Genomic DNA, 21,162 nt, shown 5'->3' with positions numbered 1-21,162 from the left:
CAGATATTACTAAGAAATTAAATAAAGAGCATTTTCATTTTTAATTTTAAAATTATTATAAAATGGAATCAATAAAACTGCTTGTTTCCATTTACGGGCGCATATCATTGTAATTGGTTCCCTATCGATACTAACAATTATATTTTCGATTAAAGAGGTATTTTTTTTTAAATAATTGAATGATCCATCCATGGGTCGATCACGAAACAACATCTCTTCATCGGGAAAGAGAATGTGATATTAGAGGCGGGCGTGCGTGGACTGAAGTGTCTGCGTAACGGCTTTGATTTGTGTATTGCGAGGCACGATGTTTAGCTCTCCCCGATGTTTGTGTTAACCTATCTATTAGTAAACTGAAGGTGTGAAGTGTAGTGCGTTACTGGAAGTGAGTTCTTGAAATGTGAATAAGTGTTGTCAATATGATGTTGCATTGTGTACTACACAACTAACTTCTAAGACGCGAAAATCGAATCTTACGGAGGTTTATTCACAGAATTACGATACTCATTCTGCAAAGCGCGCCAAGAGAAACTTCTCCGATTCCCAGTTTATATTCCAACTGTCGCCATGAGTTCAGGAATGTTATATGGGGGCGATGAAATAGGAGCATTGGTCTTTGATATTGGCCATTATTCTCTCCGTGTTGGGTACGCACAAGAAGATACACCGAAAGCCGAGATTCCAGCCGCTGTCGGTATAGTGAAAGATGGGAATCAAACAGCATCAGTTAATACAGAATCGATGGAAACAGAAGACAAGAAAGTCGATCCCCAAAACATAACTTCATCAAACAAATATTACATCGATACGAACTACTTACATGTTGTTCGGCCCGGAATGGAAGTTGCTACTTACATGAAAGATTGTATGATCGATGACTGGGATTTATTCGAGCAAGTTCTGGATTATACGTACGCAAAATGCATACAGTCCGAGTCTGAATATCATCCAGTATTAATGTCAGAGGCACCCTGGAACGTGCGAGCAAAACGTGAAAGACTGACAGAATTAATGTTTGAGAAGTATAACGTGCCTGCATTTTTTCTGGTGAAAAATGCAGTGCTAGCTGCATTTGCCAATGGGAGAGCGACGGGCATTGTCATAGACAGTGGAGCAACGCACACCTCTGCTGTACCAGTGCAAGATGGTTTTGTCTTGACTCAAGCCATTGTAAAATCTCCTCTGGGTGGAGATTATATTAGTATGCAGTGTAAAAATTTTTTGCAGGTATAATCTTTCATATTTTGGGTTTCATTGCTAACTGTAAGACAATGTTGTTAGACAGAAGTGTAACGCTAGTGGTACTTTCTGTGTTGTGTTTATATACTTGTTCCTACCACATTTTTGCATGTGTTGTTGTTGTGGTATTCAGTCCAGAAACTGGTTTGATGCAGCTCTCCTTATGTTGAGAAATTTCCACTTTTAAACACTGTGGCTAGTAATAAGAGGCAGTAAAAACCTAGAGGATTTGTATTAATGAGTAAACTAAAAAGGTCGATAATTTGTACCCTCAGTTGTGTCAGATTCACATATCATTTTCATCCTTCTCTTTATTGAGTATGCACCATGTTCCTCTGTTGATCTGGCTAGTGTGTAATGCTGGGCCATGCCCCCCTCCCCTTTCAATAATCTTGGTTGTATTGAGACTTGAGGCTTCGTACCGTAGTGCTTTGCAGATGTTTGTTGCCATTTTGTAGCACATTGATGGTGCTGCCTGCTTTGTTGGAGAATTGTGCTGTTGCTGTTTTTGTCTTTTTGCACTGTTTTGCCTATTTATAGCTTCTGAGTAATACACAGTGTTGCTATTGTTTATTACTATTATTTATCAACTTATGTATTCTAAGCTGGAGCCATTTTACTTTGTATGTTTCATTGTTTCCAGCAAATTCCTCTGAGATTTTTTTAAAATAGGACTAAGACTAGGAATCTTTTGGGCAAGGCATTGCACCCTTAAAAGTACTTTATTAGAGAGCCATTTATGTTGTATTGTTCAGGATGTATAATAAGATGGATATTACTATTTAAATTAGGTATCTTATAGCAGTGTCTCCAATTTTGGTCAACATTATACACTGAAGCAATCAGTGTCTTACTTTATGGACTGTAGTATGTAAACGTTTCCACTTTCTTGACTATTTGCTGAAATTAAGATCGTCAGAAGCGTCGTTTGTTAAAGAATTTTTTTGTTCAGATAACATTTCATGCAACTGCTTTGTGTTACACTTAATATTTGATTCTGATATTTTTTTCAGTCATTACGTTTGCTTCATAAAAATTGTGTTGACAATTTTCTTGTTTAGTTATGGGGACTTTTGACACTGTGTAACATTTTAATTCTATGTTAAATGTCATTGCAAGAGAGAAGAGACTGCTCCTTTCAGATAGCAGCAACAGTGTTGCCTATCTTCATATCCCCATCTTACATACAAATATGAACTGACAACATTGACCCCTCTCGTGTGTATCCATCGATCACTGTTATTTTGACCCAAGTATAATGGTACATTGAACATATACTGTACTGGGAAACGTGAACTCCACCAACGGAATTTTAGAGATTGCTTGGCATATTTTCCGAGTTTTGATATATGGGACATCTCTGGTGACACATTGCAGAGTAATAATGTAATTATGATTTATTAGGTTAGTCACCAAAAGTACCTTTTGTAACTTAATGTGAAAACTCCTTCATAACAGTGAAGCAATCTTTACTGTAACAATGTCACAAAATTGTGTAACATATGACAAAGAGTAATGTAACAACCCTCAGGTGCAAAAATACTTTAGAGTGGTTGCCATTGCCTCAAGAACAGCTCAGCATTCAGTGAACCTGCACGCAAGTTGTGTATGGCGAACTGTTCATCATTAACTCTACCACTGTTAATGTACAACTAACACTGCTGCAGAAAGTAACCAGAGACAGAACCGACCAATACTGAAAGCAAACTTGAAGGAGAAGAATGAAGCCTCACAGTTGTCAACAGCAAGTACTGTGGGTGAAGGGAACAATTTTGTTTCCAAACAAGATACCAACACATTCTATTGACATTTTCACTGTTGTGCAGTATTTTCAGCGCATAAAGATAAAAAGCAAAATGGAGGTAATAAATCAAGCTAAATTCAATTACTCCACTGTGAGCCACTAAAGATCATGGGTTCTTCGTAAGAAAACATTCCATGAACAAGTTCTGAAATTTTGTTGGTGGATTTCTGATTCACATTGTGCAAAGAAGAGCAGCATGAATCGTCACAAGTTTGCTTGACTCACACAAGAGCATAATGAACATGCTGCAAATTCTGACTTGGTAGATACTTAATACAGACATCAATTGGCCACAAAAGCCTACACAGGGCCTACACTTCAACACCAGTAGTAGGTGGTTAATCTAGGAAGGTACTACATTCCTTTATGTTTCACTCACATATGGACTGCAAAGTCAAGATCAGACTAATTACAACATGCACAGAGGCATTAATGGAGCTTCTTCATAAGCAAATGGAATGGTTAGAAACCATAATAGTTGTTACAATTGAAAGTACGCTCTGACGTGTACGTCACAGTGGTTTGGAGAATTGATGTAGATGTAGAAAGCATTCGCTGCACATAGGTACTTACCAGCAAGACCTGTGGATATGAACCCTATAAATAGGATCAGTGTGATTTTGATTTGGCATTGTGTACTCTCCTGGGCCAATTCTTCATCTCAGAATAGCACTCCGCATTCAGCATACTGAATTTTTTGTTGTGTATGTACCAATCTCAGTTCCCCTCTGTAATGGCTGCCCTCTATAGCCCCCTCTGGTGCCACGGTAGTTATTTCCTGTCATCCCATTATGTATTCTAGTTAGTATTTTCCACATATTCTTGTTTACACCCATTCTGCAGAGAATCTCTTTACTTCTTAGCCTATCAATTCACTTACATCTCAGCATCGTTCTGTAAAAGCACATCTCATATGCCTTGATTCCCTTCTTTTCTTATTTTCCCATAGTCCGTGATTCACTTCCATAAAATGCTGTGCTCCAAATGTTTATTCTCTGAAATGTATTCCCCAAATTGAGGCTTATGTTTGATACAAACAGACTTCTTTGACAAGAGGTGCTCTCTTTGCTTGTCCTAGTATATGTCTTGTGACCTGTTTGCTTCATCCATTGTGCCTTATTTTGCATGCATTGTTGCAGAATTACTTTACCTTGTCTTCTAAGTGGTCCTCATACTGATGCTATGCTTGTAGCTATCTCATTTCTGCAACTCTCCATTAATTTTGTTATTCTTTGGTTTACTCACAATATACATTTTGTGTCCAATGGACTGTTAATCCCATTCAATGAATATTCTCCTTTACTTTTGTCATTCTTCAGTTTACTCATAATCCAAACTCTGTGCTCAGTGGACTGATAATCCCATTCAACAAGTCCAGTAGTTTTACCTCCATAGAGAATACATTTGCAATCAGTAAATTGTGTAATTGATATCCTTTTGCCTTTAATTTTAATTTCACTCATGCACCTTTTTATTTCCTTCATTGCTTCTAGAATATACAGGTTTAAAAGCAAAGGAGAAAGGCTGTATCCGTGTGTTACACCCTCTTTAATTTGAGCACTGTCTATTATCAAATGCCTTTTGTAGGACAACAAACCCTCTCAATTTGTTGTTGTATATATTCAGTATTACATGTCTTTCTCTATAGTTTATCCCTTTTTTGTCATATTTTCAAATCTTGTGCACTAATTTAAATTGTTGACATGTTTTCCAGATTGACAAACCTGATTAAGGATTGTTGATTTTTCTGGCCCCTATTGTCAAGTGCAAAGTCAGAAATCACTCTCTGGTTCTTTTCTCTGTAACAAAACTAAACTAGTTATTAGCAAACATATCCACATGTTTCTTTTCCATTTTCTGTATATAATTCTGGCTAGCAGCGTGGATGGTAGAATTTTCAGGATGACTGGGCAATCATTCTTACATTTATCTATCATTACTATCTTCAGATTTATGTGGATGATATTCTTCTAAAGATCCAAAATCACATCTCCAGTCTCATAGCTTCCACACAGTAATTTCAGTAATCATTTGGTTGCCACTATCCCAATTAAACCGTTTGGTGATATTGATATCACTCGTTACACACACAAACAGACACAAATAACAAGAAAAATATTTTCTCACCAGTGTAGGTAGAACAAACTCCATGCTACTTAACAATCATAATAGAGCATAATTACTAACAACATAACCCAAAAATTCATTTAAAAGATGCAATGCTAATTTTTATGTACAAGAAGCATTCAGTTATGCATATAAAAACACATGCCATACATACTTCTGTAGGAAAGGCCTGGTGAAATGTAAATACTTCAGGAGTAAAGCAGACTACCCGCAAAAAGCAGAAGCATTGACTCATTGACAGGCACACACAAAAAAGAAAGAAAACTTGATAGCTTTCAGAGTAATGCCGTCACAATTTAGAGTACAAATACACACTGAAAATCCAGGCTGGTTGTTTTGCTACCACTGAAAGAATTTCTGGTCTTACTGACCAACATTTCTCGCCAACTACTTGAAACCTATCTCCCAACATCAAAGATACTAAGTACTTCATTCACTGACTCTCCATCCTTTATTTTCTGGGTGCCATCTCCATGTACACCAGCATCTTCATGCACATGGCCTTGCCACTACCGAAAACTTTTACTCCCAATGTTCTTCAGCCTCTAAACACACTATCTCATTTCTTATACACATTATCAGCTACATCCTGACACGCATTTACTTTTCCTTGAAGGGATGTATACAAACAAATCCATGGCCCAGCCATGGGTACCCACATGGCACCCTCCTATGCCAACCTGTTAATGGACCATCTTCACAACCTCAACCCCTTCTCTCCCATCTGCTTCACCTGGTCATCTCAACCCAAAGTTCCACATTCCTGGATACTGACTTCCACTTCTCTGACTGCTCCATCCACACCTCTGTCCACATTAAACCCAATAACCACCAACAGTACTTGCCTTTTGACAGCTGCTGTCCCTTCAACATAAAAGAAATCCCTCACATGCAGCATGGTCACCTGTAGATGACATATCTGCAGTGACAAGAACACCCTTTCCCAGTATGCTGAAGCTCTCATGAAGGCCTTCACAGATGGGCACTACCCCAGATGCCTAGTCTGCAGTCAGATTTCCCCTGCCATATCCTCATACACTTTCAATCCTCCCACCATCCACTAGAGTTAGATACAAATAATCTCCCTCCTGGTCACACAATATCACCTTGGACTGGAACGACTGAACCATTTCCTTCGTCAGCGCTTTGATTATCTGTTATCATACCCTGAAATGAGGGACATCCTACCAAAGATCCATCCTACCCTTCCTAAAGTAGTGTTACATTGCCCACCCAATCTACACCTTATCCAAGTCCAACCACATGTGACTCCCAATGCACTGCTGTAAGGTCATATCCCTGTGGAAGACCCGGGTGCAAGATCTGCCCAATCCATCCATCCAGCACTTCCTACTCAAGTCCTGTCACGGGCTTTTCCTATTGCATCAGATGCTGGGCCACCTGTGCAATCAGCTCTGTCATATACCAGATCAGCTGCAAACACACCACAGCTTTTCATGCCAGTTTGAATACCAATCAGCTGTCCACCATGATGAATGGCCAACCCCAAACTGTTTCCAAGAACAAAGTTGACCACCTGGTGCCACATCATGCAGCTGAGCATAACATACTCAGTTTCAGTGGCCACTTCACAGCCCAGGCCATCCGTAACCATCCCTCCACCATCAGCTTCTCTGAACTATAATCAGATTCTACATTTTTTTTTTTTCTTTTTCAAGCATACCTTGGTTTCTTATGATTATTGAAAAGTATATTTGGTATTACTAGGCGAAAGTTGTTGCAGAACTCCACCACTACCAAGTTCATTTTCTCCCTTCACTCTATCTTATGTTTCTATCTCTACTTACCTTTTCAGTCACTGTGATTTTTAGATTTTCATTTCCGGTTTGACATACTGAGCTCCCCACACACTGTCCCATATACAAGGTTATTAGAAACGATTGAAGCTATTTCACAGATTTACTGTAGCCACATTGGTTGGCGTATTGTCATAGGGCTTTTGCACACACCATATGTCGCCTTAACCCCGGCCCTCTCCTGATTCTGCAGATATCATGCCAGTAATCAAGTTCTGCCCAGGTTCAGTGCAGCGTGTCCCTATTGGTCAGCTCAGAAGCGCTATTGATCCCAGCTTGCATTTCCTGCAGGTTTGTTAGTGGGGGAATAAACACCAAATCTTGCACTTATCCCCACACACTGTTACAGCTTTTTTGGTGCCTGTTGCCATTTTGGATACTTGCTCACTGCAGCGATCTCATGGCAGAAATATGAAATGTGGCTGCAACAACACGTAACTTTTTGAGTTTTTCGAAATGAGTTCTGAGTTTTGTGACAGTATGTCAGCCAGTGTAGCGGTACTGAATTTACGAAATCGCTTCAGTCTCTTATAATAATCTTGTACTTTCTGTCTCTTCATCTTGTATTTGTGACATCAGCACCTATATATCTGAACTTATCTGTTGACTTAGGTTTAATGTTGATTCTGATGAGAATAATCCCATCACTGAACTGTTCACAATGATTCATTCCTTACCCTACTTCCCCATTCATCTATGTGTATATCTGTACTCCTCAGGCCACCTGGCAGTGTGCTTCCCACCCCCTCCCCCTTTCTTGTTCCATTTGCAAAAGGTATATAGGATTATGATTGTCAGTAAACCTCTGTATAAGCTCTAATTTCTCAAATTTTCTTGTTGTGGTCATTTCATCAGACATATTTGTCTGGCTATTCCCAGAACATACTGTCACTAAATTTCAGTAGTAAACCTTTCTTTGATGCACAATACCTATCTTGTAGTTTGTCACTGGAGTTTGGACATCTCCATAATGCTCTTACACCTACTAAATGATCCCGTGACAAAATCCACCTCTCTTCATTAGATCTTGTTTATCTTTCTTCTATTAACCCAACTTGGTAAAGGTCCCAGACTGATGTGCAATACTAAAGAACTTGTCTAACTTCTTTCATTGAATTATATTTCCATAAGATTCTTCCTAAGAATTTCAGCCAGGCATTTGCTATTCCTATTGCCTGTACATGGTCCTTCCATTCAAGGTCACAAAGGGGTGGTTACTACTAGATACTTTATGGTGGTTACTATTTCCAGCAATGTGTCATCAATAGTATAACTATACAGTAGTCGAGTTCTCCTGTGTATTTGAAATATGATAGATTTATTTATTCAGGGCCAACTGCCAGTCCTTGCACTATTCATTGATCCTCATAATACATGAGTATAAAACATGCTGTATAATTCTACAACAGATCGATATCAGTGATTTAGACTTATAATTGTTTGCATCTTTCCTAAGACCCTTCTTGAAAACAGGAATGACAGCGCCGTACTTCCAGTTGCTGGGTACCTTTCTACATCTACATCCATACTCTGCGAGCCACCTGACAGTGTGTGGCGGAGGGTACCTTGAGGACCTCTATCAGTTCTCCCTTATATTCCAGTCTCATATTGTTCATGGAAAGAAAGAGTGTCGCTATGCCTCTGTGTGGGCTCTAATCTCTCTGATTTTACCCTTGTGGTCTCTTCGTGAGATACACGTAGGAGGGAGCAATATACTGCTTGACTCCTTGGTAAAGGTATGTTCTCGAAACTTCAACAAAAGCCCGTATCGAGCTACTGAGTGTCTCTCTTGCAGAGTCTTCCACTGGAGTTTATCTATCATCTCTGTAACACTTTCGCAATTACTAAATGATCCTGTAACGAAGAGTGCAGCTCTCTGTTGGATCTTCTCTATCTTTTCTATCAAGTATCTGGTACGGATCCCACACCAGTGAGCAGTATTCAAGCAGTGGGCAAACAAGTGTACTGTAACCTACTTCCTTTGTTTTCGGACTGCATTTCCTTAGGATTCTTCCAATGAACCTCAGTCTGGCATCTGCTTTACTGACAATTTTATATGGTCGTTCCATTTTAAATAACTTCAAATTTCTACTCCCAGATAATTTTTGGAATTAAGTGCTTCCAGTTGCTGACCTGCTATATTGTAGCTAAATGAAAAAGGATCTTTCTTTCTATGTATTCACAGCACTTGTCTACATTGAGATTCAATTGCCATTCCCTGCACCGTGTGTCAATTCGTTGCAGATGCTCCTGCATTTCACTGCAATTTTCCATTGTTGCAACCGCTCGATATACTACAGCATCATCCTCAAAAAGCCTCAGTGAATTTCTGATGTTATCCACAAGGTCATTTATATATATTGTGAATAGCATCGCTCCTATGACACTCCACTGCGGCACACCTGAAATCACTCTTACTTCAGAAGACTTCTCTCCATTGAGAATGACATGCTGCATTTTGTTATCTAGGAACTCTTCAATCCAATCACAATTTGGTGTGATAGTCCATATTCTCTTACTTTGTTCATTAAACAACTGTGGGGAACTGTATCAAACGCCTTGCAGAAGTCAAGAAACACAGCATCTACCTGGGAACCTGTGTCTATGGCCCTCTGAGTCTCGTGGATGAATAGCACGAGATGGGTTCCACACGATCGTCTTCTTCAAAATCTATGCTGATTCCTACAGAGTAGATTTCTAGTCCCCAGAAAAGTCATTATGTTCAAACATAATACGTGTTCCAAAATTCTACAAGTGATTGACATTAGAGATATAGATCTATAGTTCTGCACACCTGTTTGACGTCCCTTCTTGAAAACGAGGATTACCTGTGCCCTTTTCCAATCTTTTGGAATGCTACACTCTTCTAGAGACCTACGATACACCACTGCAAGAAGGGGGGCAAGTTCCTTTGCATACTCTGTGTAATATCGAACTGGTATCCCATCAGGTCCAGCGGCCTTTTCTTTTTTGCTACAGTGCCCTATGATAAACTAGGGGGAGCAAGTTCTTTCACATAATTTCTGTAGAATCTTATAGATACCGGTATCTTATCTGGCTCAGAATATTCCACTGCTAAGCAACTGTACCTGCTTTTGCATTCCGTGGTCATATGTTTCACCATATGCCATTTCAGCATTCTTGTGATGATTGAAAGCAGGGACTGCATTACGATCTTGTGTGGTGAAACAATTTCAGAAGACCAAATTGATAATGAATCTTACTCCCATTGTATCATTTTTATATACTATACATCCATTCAGCCTTTGTATTTCCCTTCTCAGATTTTCTACCTCCCTTGTCACATCAGACTTTTAACATTCCACACCTTGATTTTTAGAATGCTGCCAGATTGTTGTTGTTGTTGGACGGACTCTCTTTCTATGTGAGGCCAACATTAGATCACTATTTTTCTATTACTGACCACATTTCCTCTGCAAAACACATTACATTCTAGTGCATCAGTTTCCATTGCCTTCTGCATGCTTATGCCATTGATCGTTGCTGATTATTCCACCTTTTGTTTCCTGCCTGAAGGCAAGCAGCTTCCTTGAACCTCTCACTCCTCCACCTTTTGACAAGGCCTTTACCATAATGTGGATGACTCCTGGTACCAGAAGTCTTCATCTGCTACAGATATTCTTTTCTGTTTGAAATTGTATCAGTGGTTGGGATAAGTGAACCCAGAATACAAGAACTTCTTATTAGTACCCAAAGACACTGCCATTAAACCACAGTAATCATTGATTTTTTTGTCGGTGTTGTTATGTCACACCAGCTTGTGCCAAACCCTCATCCAAGAGCTCTGTACAGCTCTTTTGCTGGAATGGGGTTGGCAGATAATAGAGCTATTGATCCACTTTATGGATTGTATAACATGTTGCTGCAAAGTATGCACGGAAGCTAGTGGTAACCATCTTCTCATTCACAAAAGTTATCTTATGAAGACATTCCAGTTTTGTTACTTTTTCAAATAGCCTATGTGTGTCTTTCACTTCAAAGCATTTCTGATTACATATTTTGGACAATGTTTTAATGTAACTCTCTTGTAATCTGACTTGCAGTCATAGATATATTGCTACATATTTTCTGCAATTATTGCAGCAGTATTTCAACTTTTATAACTATAAAAAAGTCTGTAAATTTTAATTGATGTGTGTATTTCTAAGGTTCTAAGCTGAGTTATTTCACATATTATATTTATCAATTTTCTTACAGGAAAGTGGCATAGAAATTGTCCCTCCATATATGATTGGCTCCAAAGAGGTTGTCAAAGAAAGGGAGAAGGCACGCTGGGTAAAAAAACGTAACCTACCAGAAGTAACGCCTTCATGGCATAATTACATGACAAAGAAAGTTGTCCAGGATTTTCAAGCTAGTGTATTGCAAGTGTCGGAAACTCCATATGATGAGAAAACTGTATCTTCCATACCGGCTGTTCACTATGAGTTCCCAGATGGGTACCATCAGGTAAGAAAATATATTTATAATATTTGAAAGTTGTTAGTAGTGTTGCCAATTCTCTGGAGGTAATACCTTAAATTTATTTTAAATTAATACTTTAATTTTGATATATCATTCCTATAATCTTCAAATGCTGCTGTGCTCTCTGGTGCTTTTTAATTAGTACACAAACTTTGTACCATTGCTCTCATCATGATGGATAGTTCAACTTTCTGGCAAATCAAAACTATGTGCCTAACCGGGACTTGAAACTGAGACCTTAATCTTTCAGAGGCTATTGTTCTACTGACAGCTATCCAATCACAATTTGTAACTCACCCTCACGGCTTTACTTATGCCAGTAACTCTTCTCCTACAACCCAAAAGTCAATCTCATGCTTACTTCTCAGAGCTAACAATACTGGAAGAAAGGAAGTTCGGAACATAGGAGAAGAGGTACCGGCGGAAGTAAAGCTGTATGAGCAAGCTATGAGCCGTGCTTGCATAGCTTACAGAGTAGAGCATTTGCCCTTGAGCGGTAAAGGTCCCAGGTTCGAGTCCCAGTTTGGCACACAGTATTGATCTACTAGAAAGTTTCAAATCAGTGCACACACCACTGTGGGGTGAAAATTCATATTGAATTATAAAGCATTATCTGTGGCTGTGGAATGTGTCAAGAAATATCAAATGTGTGCTGTAGCAATGATGGAGCACTTCTATAGATCATGTTGTCAAGTCACCAAAATTAATAAGTGGCATATATAATTTGTTAAGGGCATGTACTATGCTTACACCAAGTGAGATAAACTGGGTTACTTTATTCATCATCCTTTTAACCACTAAATATGAAACACTATCTTAAACTGGTTTACTACACACTTTCCCATTGGAAAGCTGTTAACACACCACGCCAGCTCGGGGCAAATGCAGAACAGGAGATTTCTGTGAACTGTAAGCAGCTTAACTGTACTGGCAAGTATTGTCACACCAGTTACCTTAGGGAAATGCTGTCCGGGCATGGGTATTAGAATTATGTTCAGTCAATTTGTATGTCTTAGGGGTCATCCAATAGTTTGACAATAATAAACTTGCCCTGAAGTTTCGTTGTTTGCAAGACAGGTAGTCTAGTCAGACCGTGTGGCAGATTAACAACCGTGGGCTAGTACACGACCCAGTCAGAGTATGGTTTTTAGGCAGTTTCCCATATTCATTTAGGCAAATGCTGAGCTGATTCCCAGATTTATTGTCTGAGAATACAATAGACAAACAATTAAAATGCAGTAACACACAGAACATAGTTTAGATAATGACGAAGGAATGGTACTCACAACTTACCTCCCTATGGTTACATTGACAAAAATAAATAACAAGACAAAATTTGCCGAAACCTGCAAAAGCGTACCCCATAATAGATGGGACAGATGCTAGTGAAAAGAGAGAACACTTGATCTACATCTACACTCCGCAAACTACTGTGTGGTACATGGCAGAGGGTACATCCCATTGGTCCATTAACTTACGGAGTGCTGGAAAAATGATTGAATGCCTCTGTGCATCCAGTAATTATTCTAATCTTATCTTCACAATCCCTATATGAGAGATATGTAGGGAGTTGTAGTATATTCCTAGAGTAATCATTTAAAGCCGGTTCTTGAAACTTTGTTAACAGACTTTTTCGGGATAGTTTACGTCTCGTCTACAAGTGTCTTCCAGTTCTGTGACACTTCCATGGATTATGACCGTTTGTGCTGCCCTTCTGTGTATATATTGAATATCCCCTGTCAGATATTGGCTCCACACATTTGAGCAATATTCTAGGATGGGGAGCAATATTCTAGGAAGGGTTTGTGCGGATTTGTAAGCAATCTCCTTTGTAGATTGAATGCACGTACCCAGTATTCTTCCAAGAGGCCGGGTCTACCACCTGCTTTACCCACAACTAAACCTATGTGATCATTCCATTTCATATCCCTGCAAAGTGCTACATCCAGGTATTTGTATGAGTTGGCCAATTCCAAATGTAACTCAACGACATTACAGTCATAGGACCCTTTTTTTTCCATTTTCTGAAGTGCAAATTTTACGTTTCTGAACATTTAAAGCAAGTTGCCAATCTCTGCACCTCTTTGAAATCTTGTCAAGATCTGACTGTATATTTGTGCAGCTTCTTTCCAAATGTATTTAATTATAGATAACTGCATCCTCTGCAAAAAGCCTGATTTTACTATTAATATTCTCTGGAACTCATTAATAAACAACAGGATAGTAAGGATCCCAACACACACCTGAAGTTACTTCTACAGCTGGCGATGAGTCTTGAGTCTCCAGCCAAGATAACATGCTGGTTCCTCTCTACCAGAAAGTCCTCAATCCAGTCAGAAATTTCACTTGATATTCTGTATGATCATACTTTCGACAATAAGCATAGGTGTGGTACTGCATCAAATGTTTTTTTAGAAATCAAGAAATATAGCACGTACCTGATTGCCGTGATCCAAAGCTTTCACTACGACATGAGAAAAGTGGGAGTTGGGTATCACATGATTGATGTTTTTGAAATCCATGCTTGTTGGCATTGAGGCCTTTCTGTTCAAGATATCTGTTATGTTTGAGCTCAAATCGATGTCAAGGATATGAACGGTAGTTTTGTGGATCACTTCTATTACCCTTCATGTAGATAGGCGTGACCTGTGCCTTTTTCTGAGAACTGGGCATAGATTTTTGTTTGAGAATCTATGATAGATTGTAGTTAGAAGAGGGCCTAACTAAGCCACAAATTCAGTTTAAAATCTAACAGGGATTCCGTAGGACTCTGGAGCTTTGTTCAATTTTAATGAATTCAGCTGTTTCTCAACACCACTGACACTGATACTTACGACATTCATCTTTTCAGTGGTACGAGGATTTAATTGGACCAATTCTTCTGGCTTTTGCTTTGTAAAGGAACTTTTGAAAACAAAATTAAACATTTCAGCTTTTGCTTTGCTATTCTCAATTTCAGTTCCTGTCTCATTCACTAGGATCTGGACACTAATTTTGGTGCCACTAACAGCCGATACATATGACCAGAATTTCCTTGGGTTCTGTGAAAGATCACTTGACAATATTCTGCTGTGATGTCATTGAAGTCATCGTGCATTGCTCTCTTGACAGACAAATGCATTTCATTCAGCATATCTTTATCTACAGCCCTTTACACTTAATTTTACATTTATTATGCAGTAATCTTGGTTTCTTTACAAGTTTCTTTACCAAGACTGTATACCATGGAGGTTCCCTCCCATTGTGAAGTGTCCTACTGGGTACATCTCTATCCAGTGCATGATCAACTATTCTTTTAAACATAAGCCAGAGTTCCTCCACATGCTCCTTTCCTGTGCTAAAAGTTTCAAGTTCCTCATTGAGATATGACACTACTGATTTTTTTATCTAGTTTGCAGAAAAAATATATTTTTCTGCTTGTTTTAGTTGTCCTTCATACTTTGATAATCATTGGTGCCACAACAGTGTCATGATCACGATACCAGTTTTGATATGATATGAAAATTCTCAGAGAGGTCAGGTGGATTTGTTGCACTTAGGTTTAATATACTTACATGATGAGTGAGGTTCCTAACCATCTGTTCTAGGTAGCTTTCAGAGAACATATTTAGTCAAGTTTCGCAGCATGTCTTTGCCTACCACTAACAAAACTGTAATTTTGCCAATTCATCACTGGATGATTAAAGTCTCCACCAATGATTACAGTACGGGAAATTATGTGTAAGTGAACTGAAGTTATCTGAAGTTTTCAATTACATAAGGAGATGAGTCTGGTGGGTGATAGAAGGATCCAATTATCATTTTGTGCCCATACCTGATACTGAGTCTTGCCCAAAACAATCTCACATGCGGCATCAATTTCTACCTCTGTAGCTTTAATGGCCATATATCTGTGTTTCTAAAGACTGTGAAGGGGCCATACAATTTTATTTATTATTGTTAGCAGCAACATGTTGTAATTATTGACAATATGGAACATGGTTGCTCTCATCTCCCTCCATATGTAACTAGATCTCAGGCCCTGCAGGCTTCCGTATTGCTGTGTTTCTCTCTCTCTCTCTCTCTCTCTCTCTCTCTCTCTCTCTCTCTCTCTCTCTCTCTCTCTCTCTCTCTAACTCCCCCTATCCCTTTCTCCCCTCCCTCTCCCCCCCCCCCCCCTCCCCTTGCTGTCTGACTGCCTCCCTCCCTCTCTTCCTCCTTGCATTGGATGAATTTTGACATATCCATAGCAGTGGGCATGAAACTTAAGTCACCCGAGGCAGTCCTTGAACAGTGATTACCTCGTAAAAACGGCTACAAAAACAAATCAAAAAGTATACATGTTCTGTATATCAGATAGAGAGGAAATGATATCTCTCAAACAGGAGCTAAAAGTACTTTATTCAGATGGTGAACGTGTAGAAGAGATATGCACAAGTTCTGTATCTTCATCTGCATTTATATTCTGTGAGCTACTGTAAAATGCATTTACATATTAGCGATTGTCTTTCCTTTTCAATGTGTATATTGGGCAAGGGTAAATTACTGTCTGTACACATAATAGTGCCTCTTATCTTATTCTCATAGTCCCTACATGAGAGCTACATTGGAGGCAGCATAATGATTCTCCAGTTTTACTCTCCCCCCCCCCCCCCCCCCCCCCCCAAATACAGCCTGTCTAAATTTACCCAGCAGCATTTTGTGACAATTATGTCATCTTATTTTCCAAGGATTACCATTAAAGTTTGCCAAGCATTTCCATACACTTTCACGTAGGCTGACCAATCTATTACAATCCTAGCAGTGTGTTTCTGAATTTGTTCAGTATCTGTTGTTTTGTCTATGTGACAAGTGCTACAAGCACTGGAGCAGTACTATACAATTGGTCACAGTCGTGTCTTGTACGCAATTCTCGTATCTGAGTCTTCGATTTGCTGTCACTAATACTGGTTTTACATGATGGTGCCATTTAATATTGTTTCTTGCCATTTAATATTGCTTCTTAGTATTGCCACCAAATACGTATATAAAATGATACACTCAAAATTGTTCACCATGAATCTGTTAATTGGACACTATCAGGTTCTTTCTCTCTGTAATAAACATTGTCTTCCATTTATCTGTGTTTAAAGAGAGCTTCCATTCGTTACACCAAGTGGAAATTTTGGCCAAGGTTTTCTGTAATTTCTTATGATCATCCAGCAGTTGCACATTTCTGTACACAACAGCATCATTGCTTTTAAATGTGTATGTATCAACAATATTAGGAAAAGGACAGATTGCTATTCACCATAAAAATGACCCGTTGAGTTGCAGACAGGCACAACCAAAAGGCTTGTTACACATTATAGCTTTCAGCCAATCTTCTTCCGCAAAGAAAATACACATACATTCTCACAAGCAAGCACACCTCATGCACATGTGATCGCTACTAGCGGTAGTTCCAATTGAGAGTGTAATCTGTATTTCCAATACAAATACGTGTGTTGTCAAAAATTTTCATACTCTCTCCAAGTAAATAGACAATCAAGCTCTAGAAAAATATATGTCCTGTAGAAGACTTCAAGGGTGGTAGAGAACCCCTTAGTATACAAACAGCATCCAGAAGCTGCTTGAATCCTGTTGTCAAGTAAGTACAAAGAAAAGTATAAAACAACTGACAGGGAGATGTTAATTGACATGTTTCACTGCCAGAAGGGCAATTTGTGAAGCCTTCAATAACTACCATAGTAAAATATTATAAAAAAAAACTTCCAGCCCATAGTAGGAAAAAAGTTGATAGGTACATACCGTATGATTATAATGTGCTGTGCTTTCATGTATCATTTTCAGGATTTTGGTGGAGAAAGATTTCGCATCCCAGAAGCATTGTTTGATCCAAGTGTGGTACAAACTAGGGGTGGCTTGGTTGGCCACACCATGTTAGGAGTTGCCCACATTGTTACGACAAGCATGGGAATGTGTGATGTCGATGTAAGGCCTGCATTATATGGAAGCGTGGTTGTAACTGGTGGAAATTCACTTCTGCAGGTAGAGTATTTTATGTGTAAAGATCATGTTGTTCCTTTATTACATATTTATGCGCTATATAGAGCTGGATATGGGGAAGTGACAATAGTATCATTAAAGACAAAACACACACACACACACACACACACACACACACACACAGTATTTAATGTTAAAAATGTTTCGTTAATCTTTCTTTCAATTCACTCTTTTTGTCTTCAGCTAAGGTTGCAGGCAATGTTAGTGAACAAGCAGTGGTTTCATAAAAAGAATACTGTTGAATGGAGGTAGCCAGTCATGTTGCAACTTTGTTATTGAAACATGGAGCTATGAATTGATTATTAGTAAAGTTCAGTACAAGTAGTATTGTCAGACTTCACATGATGTAACTATTTGAGGAAATAATGACCCAACATTGAGCGGCTATCATCTATGTTTCATTACTTAAATAAGAAAATCGTGCCTTATTTATTGATAAGTTATATTAATTTTGATTACACCATGTAATGTAATTTTTGCTACTTGTTCCTAGATTTCAGATTAGTAGATTCTGTTGCCCTCTTATGTTTTATATGTAAAACAGAGAGTGGTTAGTTTATTTCCCACTGTCTTATGTCACATAAATCTTAAAATAACGGGTGAGTAATTCATCAGAATGCTGAAATCATTCCACGCCAAATGTGCATGAAAGCTTTCTCGAGATTGCTGGGTGGGGATGTGCATTCGCAAGCATGTGTGAGCACACCTGTGGACCTTGTGTGTGAATTATTTTTGTGGAAGTATGATGATTTTCTAGTCATAGAAATGAAATAGTGTGATAAAAGTTCTTCGTGTATTCTGACACTGAAATTCATCCTACAGGGTTTCTCAGAAAGACTGAACCGTGATCTTTCACTTCGCATTCCTTCTAGCATGCGCCTAAAAATGATCACAGCAAGTGGTACTGCTGAACGGCGTTTTGGAGCTTGGATTGGAGGCTCAATTCTTGCTTCTATTGGTACATTCCAGCAGATGTGGATGTCAGCACAGGAATATGAAGAAGGTGGCAAAGGGCAGGTGGAACGGAAATGCCCGTAGACTTTTTCACTGTAGCTTATATTGTATAACATGAGGAGTACAAATAATTTACAAGTGTGCCTGCATTCTTGTATGTGAAAACATTTCATTTCATATATGCTTGTCTTTGTACATGCTTAAACTTTTATGTTACTCACTGAACGAGATTTGATAATTTCCAAGTATTAAAATCTTAAATCAGTTAAACTGTGCGGCATTGGAAGCCCACTGGATATACTGTATAACAACTTTTACATATTATCTCTCAAATGATGTAGTGGGATAAGTTTATGATTCCAGGTTAGCGGCTATTGGCAATGCAATGGAATCACTTTCTGTTAAATACAGTGATAGTATGTTGAACAGAAAATGGGAGGCCACCTAATCCGTGAAATGCAGACGAAACAGAATATTTTGAGATTGTTTACGTGTGATACTTTATCATTGCAGTGAGATCTAAAATGGTTTATTACGATGAAATAATTTAATATCTGGCTCCTTATTAGATGTGTGAATGTGCTTTGTGAAGCTTGCCATCAGACATGTAGTTTCACTCACATGTTGCCAGTTTTGGTATCATTGTTCTTAAGTGTATTACTAAAGTGTCCCAAAGTGGTTTTCTGAGATGTTTCCCATATTGCATAACACAATTTTCAAAGTTAGCAGTAATTTTTAAGCATATTTATTCCAGTTTTCTGGCTGGCAATTGGATCCATTGTGGTTGAGGTAATAAATTTGTTAGTACCACCCCTTTTAATGACACTGCTCATATTTCTTATTGTTCCTTATGGTGGTCATTTCTTCAACATTGTACTTATTTTTTGTAACCTCATTTGTTATTCCTTGTTTATTTCAGCACACATCCTCCACCTGATACAAAAATTACACAAGATCACTTGTTACTTTTATGACAAGGATTGTTATCCTGCTAGCATTCTTGCCCCAGTAACATTTTAGTTACTACCACCACTGTTTTTCTGTATGTTCATAACATTCTAGTACTATAATTATCTTAGGAAACACATATAGATATGTATTGAAGATTTTGACCATGTTCCCATTGTAAATACAAGCACACGTATAACTCACCTTATTATTGACTTCCTACCTGACCTTGTTTTTTCTTTGTTTCCTTCATGCTATCATCAGCTGTTAGATTTATACCTGGTTTTCATTGAAATCTAACAAAATTAAACCCCAAAAAATATTTTTGCAACACTGTTGGCATGCTGTGAGTTAATCAGCTCATAAACCATGGACAAAAAGAAACATTTGCTAGGAAATAGAGAAGAAGATTAAATTCTGAGTTGTTAAACATTCCATTTTATACCAGTAGCATTTCTATATCTCTGCTCTCTCTGTACGTTCGTCTCCGCTCTGTTAGTTTTAGGTAACTTTAATAGTGAGTGCCTTTATTAGTTTTGCATATTATTTTCTCATGAGTATAAAAATGACATTGTTACAATGTTATCATGATGATTGGGAGATTTGAAGCCTTTTTACATGGTTGATGCAATACACAGCCATGTAATAGAATTTCTTTTATGTGAACCAGACCAAACAAAGTAGTCACAAGTCCAGTTATTGGAATCAGTTGTTTGACCAAGTGCTACATCATTTCCATCCCATCCACCTGTAACTCTCTTGTTGTAAATGTCGTGATACAAAAACATTTGTAATAACAAAAAGAACTTTGCATTAATCATTACAGTGTTTCGCAAAAATCAAACAGTGGAAACCCCAGGTTGGAATATCAACAGTATTAGGAAAAGGATAGATTGCTACTCACTATAAAAATGACCCGTTGAGTTGCAGACAGGCACCATGAAAAGACTGTTACACATCATAGCTTTCAGCCAAAGCTTCTTCAACAAAGAACACACAATCTCTCTCTCTCTCTCTCTCTCTCTCTCTCTCTCTCTCTCTCTCTCACACACACACACACACACACACACACACACACACACACACTTCGTGCACACATGACCACTACCACCGCCAGCTCCGACCAGCTTAGGCCAAAAGCTGTGATATGTAATAGTCTTTTTGCTGTGCCTATCTCCAACTCAACAGGTTGTCTCTTTGGGTAGTAGCAATCTATACTTTTCCTGACATTGTTCATTACACTGTCTTGGTTTTTCAGGGCCACTTAAAGATCAGGAAGGCATAAATTTGCAAATATTTTTGCTCATTACAATAGAAATATCTTTCTATCAGTACTACTACCTACAATCATGTAAGAGCTTTATTGTTATTATTAGTGTCTGTTATGTATTTTTACATATGTGATATGACGACCCATCATAAATATTAAAGAATTAGATTGATAAAGAGTTCCATAACATTTATGCCAGCGTCTCCTCCTGATTGCAAATAAAAATTAAATGTATTAGATTTATGTGTGTGAGTGAATTTTTTTATCTATTCTTCATCACTAAAACCAAGAAATATTTCATTTTTTGTTCTCGAAATAACACTATAATCTAGCAGTTCTATGCATTTTTTCCAGTTTACATAACTACAACATTAATGACCTCCTTACTTCATTAAGTACAGCTTGACAATCATATGTTCTTTAGTTACACATGCACACTGTGATGACATTCTGTGCAAACATGAGAGAGAGGGGGGTATAAAGAGAGAAGA

At 38.3% G+C, this 21,162-nt stretch overlaps 1 protein-coding gene across 1 annotated transcript; it reads left to right on the top strand.

Moving 5' to 3' along the window:
* Positions 1-269: 269 nt before the first annotated feature.
* Positions 270-20,920, top strand: LOC126457932 (actin-like protein 6B). The gene is made up of 4 exons (XM_050094643.1): positions 270-1,227; positions 11,206-11,457; positions 17,284-17,481; positions 18,322-20,920. The coding sequence occupies exons 1-4, from the start codon at positions 568-570 to the stop codon at positions 18,535-18,537; spliced, it is 1,326 nt and encodes a 441-aa protein (XP_049950600.1). The 5' UTR covers positions 270-567; the 3' UTR covers positions 18,538-20,920.
* Positions 20,921-21,162: the final 242 nt, after the last annotated feature.

Source organism: Schistocerca serialis, chromosome 2 (genome assembly GCF_023864345.2).
Source record: "Schistocerca serialis cubense isolate TAMUIC-IGC-003099 chromosome 2, iqSchSeri2.2, whole genome shotgun sequence".
NCBI classification, from domain to species: Eukaryota; Metazoa; Arthropoda; class Insecta; order Orthoptera; family Acrididae; genus Schistocerca; species Schistocerca serialis.
The sequence above is the reverse complement of the archived record's forward strand: the minus strand, read 5'-3'. Positions and strand labels throughout refer to the sequence as shown.